General features: G+C 36.2%; 1 protein-coding gene across 1 annotated transcript; it reads left to right on the forward strand.

Moving 5' to 3' along the window:
- The first annotated feature begins 2,954 nt into the window (after positions 1–2,954).
- On the forward strand, positions 2,955–10,386 carry LOC141827517 (polyadenylation and cleavage factor homolog 4). Its single transcript, XM_074714784.1, is given in 8 exon segments — positions 2,955–3,537; positions 5,426–5,527; positions 5,732–5,989; positions 6,225–6,344; positions 6,468–7,027; positions 7,029–7,050; positions 7,820–9,790; positions 10,246–10,386. Coding segments are annotated over 7 exon segments (3,354 nt in total). The 5' UTR covers positions 2,955–3,171; the 3' UTR covers positions 9,746–9,790; positions 10,246–10,386.
- Positions 10,387–10,702: the final 316 nt, after the last annotated feature.

Here is a 10,702-nt window from a genome sequence, read left to right on the forward strand (position 1 = left end):
CCTAAAAGAATATTAAATCAAGTTAATGATACCATAAACCCAAACATATAATTTCTGAAAATGAATGAAAAGAGAATGAGAGTAATTGCAACATAAAGGAATTTCTTGCAAAAAAATTCAGTAACTGAGAGAGAGAAATCACTAACAACAACATCTTTCTTAAATGATCTAGAGAAGAGATGGAAAGAAAGAACAAGTAAAAATCAAGTACAAATAGTTAGCTAGATGTTGTAGGCTAAGCATAAAAAGACTAAATAAAGAACAATCTAAGGGAATTGTTTTTTTTCTATTAGCTCGTTTTATCCGCTTGGTTAATTGTTTACGAATCTGTTTCTTTTCTGAATAATCTTGACAGAAAAAAAGGACATCAAAGTTGAAAACAGAAATGCCCAAACTTGTACATTTGATTTCGTATAGCCATCAGCAATCACATCAAAAACTGATTAGTCATTTCTTGTATTGATAAAAGACAATAGGATTTGCTAGGCTACCAGACCAAACATTTGCTAGTCAAAGCTGTTCCATAAAGAAACGAAAGACAACTTGATGAATGGCCGATAACACAGCCGATGAACCAACCTATGCCGGTAGGATACTGAATTAAGGGACGAAGATAGAAGCGACGACTATATGTTTTGAAGAAGTAGTTAATTTCATTGAAGAAAATTGGAAGAAAGGAAGGGTACCACATTTGTCATGATCAAAATAAAAAGAGAGACCAAGAAACGAGACAGTAACCATCAAGCCTCTGTAACATACTAGGAAGATCTTGCTCCCTTTGCTCCCCAGTAGGAGCAGATCCTTCGCCAAATCGAGGGCCCGATTAAGCTTTTACGTGGCTATTAACATCGACGCGGGGATCGCGACCTTGCTTTCCTTGAGTTCCTCGAAGATGGGCGCCAGCAGCTTGATCCGCCGCGAGAGATTGGAAAATTGCTTCTTGTAAGAGTTCCTGTAGTCAGAGGTGGCGGCGATCTCCTCCACCAAGTTCACCAGCTTCTCAACCACCGATCCGACTGGCGGTGGAGGCGGCGACGACGGTAGAGGAAAGAAGAAGAGAGGAAGATGGGGGAGCTTAAGATGAACGGGGGAGAAGAAAAGGGGCAGCCAAGAGGAAAGAAGGCTCGCGGGTGAGGAAGAAGAATCACGGCGGAGAAGAAATCGAAATCGCGACGGCGTGGGGTACTGCTATCCACGGAAAAAAAACTGCGCCGCGATGAGAATGAGTTTAGCGATAATCGGGGGGAGGGGTAGATTATATTATGAAATCAGGGATATCAAATCCTTATTTTGATTTTCATTCCCGTCTACCAAGCATTAAGAATGAGAATGAAATAAATTTCATTCCCATTCCTCTCTCCTAAACCCGCCTACCAAGCGCCTCCATAATATTTTTATGTCAAAAAACTCTTTACTAATTTAATTAAAATTATCTAAAGTTGATCAAAATCACTTTTAAAAATTTAAAACATCAAAAAATTATTATAGTAACTACTAATAGCTATTACAATAATATTGTAACTATTAAATAACTGTTACAAAGTTATAGCAATCATTGATTAGCTGCAAGACAATTGTAGTAGTTAATTAATTTGTTTCTACAATAGTTGCAATAATAATTTTATGATGATTTCAATATTATTGAAGTAATTTTGATTAAGTTTAATTTTTTTTTACCAATTTGATAAAGAGGTTTTTTATTAAAAGTGTTTTGATATATTTTTGACCAAGTTAAACTAAAAAAGAAAAATGATATACTTTAACGCATTATAGGGGCTAAGTAGGGTATAAAATCAAAGTTGATGGACATAATTATATTTAAGAGAGTCCCAAGGATGCATTGTCTAATTGGGATTAAATTAGATAAGTCTAAGTTTTTCAATAAGCTTTGATTAAAAGTCACTGATGACGATATATATGGTTCAAATTCAAAAAGTTTGATCATGAACAAAATTAAAAAAAATTACAAAAAATTATAATTATTGATTGAATATAATGAGCCTAAGTCAACAACAACTTTGTGTCAAAATTATATAATATTGGGTTTGAGTTGAAGGGGCATGGTTACATATATTAAATACCTTAGAAGGATGTGGAAGATGAAAGCAATGCAAAGAAGATCATCTACAATTAATTTGTGGGTTCTAGGTGCATAAATGAATTTTGACCAAGAGCAACCATAATAGGATTTGGAGAGAATGAGGGGATCCAAAGGAATAATAGGTGTTCAATAGGACTCAAACATGATCACTTTTTTTTTACCAAAATTTCACTGGCGGCGAGAATGAAGGGCTTAGTGCATTAGATAGGAAGAATGAAGGCAGTGAAAGGATGGAAGCATTACGATTTATCATTGAAAACCTTATCTTTAGAGATGAAGGTTAGCTTGAATAAGAAACTTATGATATTGTGTAACATAGTAACACATGAGAGATTAGTTGAATGAGATAAAGAGAATTAAACCAATCAAAGGAAACAAACAAAAGCATGGTTTGCCGCTAAAAGCAAGAACAAAGTCAATTGATTCGGGTTTTCAAGGATATCGCAAATGATAGATGATCAAGTGATTGGAAGAATAACAATAGCTATAAGTCCTCATGGTTATAAGGCAATGATAAAAACTCAAAGAACTAATTAAGAGAATTAAAATTCAAATTCTAACAAGAATTAATATTTTAAAAATTAATTTCTAAGTGTATATAAATTATGATTCATAAATGAATAAGGAAAGATCGTGTATTTATTATTAAAAAAAATTAATAGCTATAAAACTCAGCTTATACTTTCAGATTTTAAATGCGCTTTGAGTTTGTGTGGATAAAAATAAAAGTACGAAGCCTGATTTAAATATTTATGAAAATAAAGTGCGCCGTTTAGTAAATAAATAAATAATCTTTTACGTAAGTGATCCAACAGCCGTCCCGGTTCGGTGAAATTACACGTTGATCTTGATAATGCGAACCGTGCCTGCAGTCGCACCCTTCCCTCTCCTAGCTCTCCTCGTTTCTCCATCTAGGGTTTGTTTGTCTCTTTGGTTGCCCCCAAAAATTGCTGCTCGTCGCGCTCTCTCTCCGATCTTGGAAATCAGAATTCCGCAGCCGGCGTTCTCCAGTCCCACTACCGTCAGGCGATTGGGTTTGTCTTAGCGCTTCCGCTATCCCCTTGAGGGAAATGGAAAGTTCCCGCAGATCTGTCATGGACCGCTCCCGTGAACTGGGCTTGAAGCGCGCACGATTGGCGGTGGATGATGCAGGGGAGCGCGATCGAATATCCCTCAACCGTGATAGGTCGCTCCCCCCTTCCAGAGCCAACGGCCAGCCTTGGGATCCGAGGCCACCTCGTCCCGGAGAACGGGAAGACAGGGACGACGCCCCGAGAGCCGGATCGCATCGAGAGATTGTAGCGCAGTACAAGACAGCTCTTGCTGACCTTATATTTAATTCCAAACCTATTATCACTAATCTTACTATTATTGCGGGGGAGAGTCTCCATGCTGCAAAGGAAATTGCAGCTGTCATCTGTACCAATGTCCTCGAGGTGACCTTACGTGCTTGAACCTGTATAGATTGCAAATCTTTTGATCTTTTCTGTGAGATTGATGAGAAAAGTAGTTTTTGTTCTATCAAGTACATTATTAGGATTTGTTCTTTTTCTAGTGAAGCAGAGTCACTGTAAGTTAATTTTCTTCAGTTAAAATAGACTGGACAAGATATTTTTATGTCTCGATAATTAATTCCACAGCATGATACATAATTTCTATGAATCTTTGAGTTTACATTGTTGACTGCTTCTAGTCCTTTAGAATTGTTGTTGTTGATACATCTGATTAATGGAATCGAGGTTATGATCATAGTTTATTGTTAATCAAACAGGGAATACTATTAGTTTGTGCAGTTCTGATGATATATACAGTTCCGAGTTACCAATTTGTTTAGTAGGCTTGTTTGGCTAATGGGTTTGAATGAGTTGAGGATAAAAAAATTGTTCATTAGATTGTTATGTGGTTCATCATGAACGCTGATGTTGGTTTGTTAAAATCAGTATATAGTACTTAATCTTACCAACTACAGGTTTCTGCATGATTCTCAGCCATGGTCTAGGTTTATGATTATTCTTTTCCTTTCATTTATGCTATATGCATTTCTCATACAGATGCATGATCGTATGGCTGCAAATTTATATAACTTTGGGTTTAGGGCTGCAATAGAATAGGTTTGGCTGACCTGATTAAGAAAAATCAGAATATATTCATTTCATTCTCAAACAGTATTCTTTGACATATATATCTGTAGCTGTGGTAATTGCAATTTGTTAAAATTTTTGCACATGGATCGAGTACCATGGATATTAGTATGAAGTGAACTTTTCTGAATGTTTCGTCAACATTCTTTCTATCCATTAACGTGATTGATGCAATGGAAGTTTGACCTTTAGTGACAATTTTTTTCCTTGGCATGGTTTAACAATAGTGATGCCTGGTGAAATCTGTTGGAAATGATTGAATGACACTCTTGATTCATTATAATCAATTGTAAACAAGTGTAATTTCTGAAAACTCAATGGTTTCTTATTATCTTTTGATTAAAAACATTTTACAGAAAAAAGAAAATGTCGAACTTATAGTTTGGCAAATTTAAGTTATGGAGATTGGTGTCATTAAAAGTCAAAGCACTCTTTTCTATTGTGCTATCAAGCATCATCAACAGCCGAAGCACTACTTTTCTATTGTGCTATCATGCTTAGAACATCTTTCCCCAAGATTTCAAGTCTGGGATGGTTATTTACTTCATGCAATACATTGATGAATTTTGGTGCATATATGTATTGCATATCTCTTCTAGTATAACATGGTTTTGCATATAATAATTTGTGAAAATTACATCATCAAGATTTTTTGTGTTTATGAGGATTAAATTGAATGACTGCAGATTTGGGCATCATATGAGTTGACTAATATTAGTCGAACATATATTTAATCAGTTATGAAACTATTACGCTGCAAAGAGTGTGACCATATTGATTGAAATGTCCATATTTTTTGTTTAAATGAATTTCAAATCAGAATACTGACAGTAACTGCAATGTACTAGGACCTGATGCTATGTACAATTTCACTGATACTTGATGATGGACTCAATTAATTTGCATTCCTTTCCGTGAATTTTTCAGCATTATTGCTTATAATGTGTTCAGTTTCTGTATTCTGCAGTATTTATTTATAATTGTTAATAGTAGATAATGGCTTTTATAAACTTAAATTGCTTGTGAAATTTTAATTTTGTTATTTTAGATGATTCCTGCCTCTGGGAAATTTTCAATTCCATTAGCCCTGATGTTTTTATTTTAATATCTTTTATAACATGAGGCTCTTTTCTAATGTTTTGAAAATTCTAAAATAATGTGTGGTTCTACTTCTAACTTGTAGGTACCCAATGAACAAAAGTTGCCATCCCTGTATCTTCTAGACAGTATTGTGAAGAATATTGGAAGAGATTACATCAAATATTTTGCTGCAAGGCTTCCTGAGGTTGTCACTGTTGTTAGACCATGAATCTAAAGCTTGGCTAATTTGTTGCCTATTTGGCATTTGTTGTATTCTATTTGCCCGTTCCGTTTCTCATTCTTTTGTTGATTGGCTTGTTGCATCATACAGTTGTTAGTAATCTAGTCTTATTCTTTTAAATAAAGCGTCATTAATCTGTGCTTTACTAGCTAAGCTTATTGTACATAGGTATTTTGCAAGGCCTACAAGCAGGTTGACTCTTCTATTCATCCCAGTATGAGACATCTGTTTGGGACATGGAAAGGAGTCTTCCCCCTTGCTACACTTCAGGTCATTGAAAAACAACTTGGCTTCCCACCAGTCATTAATGGTTCATCTGGATCTGCATCATCAAAATCTGATTCCCAATTCCAACGTCCAGCACAAAGCATTCATGTGAATCCAAAATATTTAGAAGCAAGGCAGAGACTTCAACAATCATCGAGGGTAATCCATTCATGATTACTGTGTTCTCTCGTCTTTGCAGACTTATCATTAATAATAGGATAAATTATTTGCACACCTCCTTATATTGGTATTCCATATACCCCTACTTTTTAAAAAAAAATGTCTTCAAATTTCTAATGTACATTATATGTTTGACTACTGTTTTTATGTAACCTAATTTTTCATATCAGACATGTTATATTGATCACAAAATATATATTTTCTTTTGAAAAAGGCAAAGGACATAGACAATGATGAACTCAGTGGTGTGCCTGGTACTTTTGGTGACACACATAAATCTGACAGAAACCCTGTACTGGGTAATTCAAGGCAATGGACAAGTCTTCCTAGTAAGGTGCATGCATGTTGTTTCTTCTCCTTTTATTAAGATTAATGCAAAATATTCACTTTTCACTTGTATATTTCTTTATTCTGGTAGGAGGTTTGTATATCCTGATAATTCATATTTTATTTGCAGAATATGGAACGTCCACAGCCGGAAAGGGTCAACAATGCTGCTCATGGGACCAAAGTAATTAAACAAGCTAGAGATTATGAATATTCCTCTGATTTTCCTCAAGAACCTGACCTTGGCATTGTAAGAGTTAGTGACAGGCTTAAAGACCATGATGGGCATGGCAGATTGTTTTATGGTGCTGGTGTAGCTGCTACAGGGGCACAACTTACCAGGAGGAATGAATTCGATGTTAAACAGTCTTATGGTGTTAGTCATGTGTTAGGATCTAAACAAGCTAGCATCCGGTTAAGTTCACTTGACTCAGGTGGCACGGAAAGAAAGAAGTTGGAAGCAACTGGGTGTTGGAAGAATGCTGAGGAAGAAGAGTTCGTATGGGATGATATAAAAACTAGAATGGATCTTGGAGGTACCAACAGTTCAGTAAAAGGTGGGTGGAGTACTGGTGAAACTGAGAAGTCGATGAGCTTGCAAAGAGGGAAATGGACATCTCTGGAAACAGATCATGTAGAATCAAACTTGAACAAAGTAAATGCCTTATCTCAATACAACACTTCTAAAGGAAGATGTGCTGCCACCTTATGAGGTATCTTGTTCAATGCCTCTGTGATTCATGTTTGCTAAGTCTTTTTGAAGAGGAGTTTCTTTCAGCTTGAGCTACAGTATAAGTTTGTACACAATTCATGTCATTTTTTGTGGATTTTCTTGGTTTAAATTAATGGGTTTTTAGTAGTGTCACAATTCTAGGATAATGGTAGGATAATATTTATGTGGCAGACATACCTTGATTAAATTTGGCAGTAAAACTAGTTGAGAAGTTTAAAAAGTTATTTAAAATGGTAATTTTTTGGCTACTGACTCTGATGTTCATCATGTTTTATAATCTGGCCCTAGACTGAAAATTTTGAGTAGCTCTGTTGAATTTGCAGTCTAATATCATTTTAACAGTGCCATGTATTTTTTCCCATCAGATTTAGTGCTGGTATAACAAATGGTCATGCATGTCTACCTTAGTTGGTTTGTGTTGTGTTTTCATTGGAAATCTAATAATAATTAATTATTATAAGTGATTCAGATTGATGCAAGATTGCTAGATTTGCAGAATTAGTTGGCATAGAAGTCTAGGGCAAAAGAATAGGACAAACTAAGATATTTCTTATTTAAATTTGTAGATTTTTATATGCATGTATTGGTTGGACAATTTCATTGGAACTTTCTTAATATATTATTATCTGTCATGGTGGTATGTTGACCTCAAGTTATTTGCACATGCCAAATTTATACAACTTCAAGAGTCTTCAAACAAATTCTAATGCTAAGGAGATATGAAGGCTTATGATTTTCATATTATGCAGGAATCTGTGAAACATGTTCGTCTACCAGGTGCTGAGCATGAAATTGATTCAGGATTAAATATGGACACTTCAGATTTATTATTACATCAACGAACTTCATCACAACATTCCTCATCCTTATGGGTGAGCAATGAGATTACACCTACAGATGCTGGATTAAATTACAAAAGATCAAAAGGTGATCAAGTGGAGGGACACTCGGGCACTTCTGGTGGGGGCTTGCCTACAAGCATTAATTCTTCATTGCCCTTGCATGGGGTGCGACCTTTGGTGTTATCTTCAAGTTTAAACACTCGTGCCAATCTTCCTGTGCCTGCTGGATCTATCAGTAAGCAAAGGCATCAACCTTCTGAACATCCATCACCATCTTCTCATTTACCTCGATCTTCAGAATCCATTCAACGACTGAAGCCACTTAATGCAGCTGATCAAAATCATCTACGAGCTCTTCCATTCACTCAAATGAGTGAAAATTCTGTACATATGGAAGGAAAAATGAATAAAACACATGTACCGGGGTCTTTAGATGCCTCATCAGCTAAAAATCATGCTCAACCATTTGTTAGTTTATCAAATTCAGCACGATCACTGTCAGAGACTTCTCAGCAGCTGGAAGGTTCACTTGATTCTGCTACTTCTGCATCCTTTAATCAGCCACATGATCATCTTCGTTTCCTAGAGCAATCAAAGCATAATCTATCTAAACAGCAGCCAGAAGCTCAGCCTCTGAGTAAAGCACAATATAGACCTTCTCATCAGATGGAGAAACTGCCACCTCTTTCATTAGGTCATGAAGCAGCTCATACTGGAACAGAGACTAGTTTAAATCATTCCAATAATTCCACTGCAGAAGCCCTAGGACAGCCTAATGCCAGCAGTCTATTGGCTGCTATTATGAACAGTGGCCTTCTTTCCAATAATTCACTGATCACCTTTCCTAAGTTAAATGTAGAGCCTCCTTTGCCAGTTGGTCCTCCTCCTATCCAAATTTCCACATTAGCTCCTTCTTTGAGCACTTCCTCATCATCCTCTCTTAGTGATAATCTATCAAATCTAAACTCATCTCATTTTGGAGAAACAATGCCTCCTTTACCACCTGGGCCTCCACCTTCATCATCCTTGACTGGCATTAACTCAGAGAACCCCGAGACATCTGGGCACAGTTTAAACCCTCTTTCAAGTCTTTTGAGTTCATTAGTTGCAAAAGGTTTAATATCTTCAAGATCAACTGAGCTACCTACTGCCTCTGCTGCTGAGCATCCTAACAAGGTTGGCCATCAGTGTGTTGGCTCTGTTAACAATAGTACTGAGCAAATAAATTCTAGTACCTCAGCTGTTCCCAGCATTGTATCACAATCCAATGTGACTAATGAGAATGAAATTATAGGCATCGAGTTCAAACAAGAAATCTTACGTCAATCTTATCCTTCAGTTATCAGAAGCCTTTTTGTCGATCTAAAGCATCAATGCTGCATCTGTGGGACAAGATTCAGATTTCAAGAGCAACTTAAAGGCCATCTAGATTGGCATGTCTCAAAGGAGTCTGAAATTAGTGATTTAAGACAAAAGTCTAGAAAATGGTTTTTGGATATGAACTCCAGTCATACTGCAGTTCTACAATCTGATGCAACAGCATTACTGGACGAAATGGATCAATGCGAAGAGAATTGTGGTCCAATGGTTCCTGCAGATGACAGCCAAAGCATATGTGCATTATGTGGAGAACCATTTGAAGATTTTTACTCTGAAGTACGTGATGAATGGATGTACAAAGGGACTACATACTTGGATCAACCCTACATGCAAGATGATGCAAGTAAAGTTGCTGACACTGCTGGCCAGCTTATTGTGCATGCTGGCTGTATTGCACAGAGGTCTTGCGACAACATGGATATCACTGAGCATGATAAAGTGGAACAACTATAATCACCAATTGATCTAATTTGAAATGAGGTTATCATGCTTGGATCTGTAAGTTGCTACTTCTTGCTCGCATGACCTTTCATGATATTTGCATTCTATTTACAAGTTTGATTATTAGAAGCAATCTACTATTTGCTGATTTAACTGCCGTCATTGAATACTAATGTCCTTACAATGCTTAATCTTTTGTTATGTTCCTCATTTTATTTCAATCAATTTCTTCAAGAACCTTTCCTGTCTTATTAAATGCATGGTTAAACCTAGAGACTTCATTTTAAACAATTTCAAATGGCAAAATTTCAAAGCTTTGTATCTTATGTTGGGGACTTGAGAAGCCAATGAACATAGGTTTTTTCTTGCCTTCATGGGATTTCGTGCCTCTTTGTTTAATAGGGTTCAGATACATAGTGCAATGGTTTGAGATGACGTCGTGAAGTTTTTAGAAACGTTTCATGATCAAGTAAGGGACTATGTTGGTTGTGATGCCTTGTTATCCCTTGCAGTGCTTGGACATGCAGAATTTTAAAGATTTACTAGCTTTGCACCATTTCTAGCCACTACAAGCAAAATGGCTCAGGTGTGTATGATATCATGCTTGTACTTTGTGCATGAAATATTATAAATTAATGTTTCCTTTTATCCAATATATTGTCTTAGCATAAACATTTTGAAGAAAATGGATAAGCAAATATACACTTATCTATTCTTTTGTTTTTGTCTCCTTGATGGCGTGTTATGGTTTTGATTCAAGCATCAGGAGTGAACAATTATGAGCACTTCCACAGGTTTATCATTTTCCTCTTTATGTGGCTACATTTTGAATCATGTTGGTTCTATTCTTCCTGCTTGAAATATTGTCACACTTAGTATGGATGCATAATATTTGCTTATTCACTGCTGCTCGTATTGTTTCAAACACCAGTTCTCCTTGTTGGTTGATGATATGATTGCGTTTGGTGC

The sequence above is a fragment of the Curcuma longa genome, chromosome 4 (assembly GCF_044706935.1).
Source record: "Curcuma longa cultivar G26 ecotype Majalengka, Jawa Barat chromosome 4, ITB_CL_G26_1.1, whole genome shotgun sequence".
NCBI lineage: Eukaryota > Viridiplantae > Streptophyta > Magnoliopsida > Zingiberales > Zingiberaceae > Curcuma > Curcuma longa.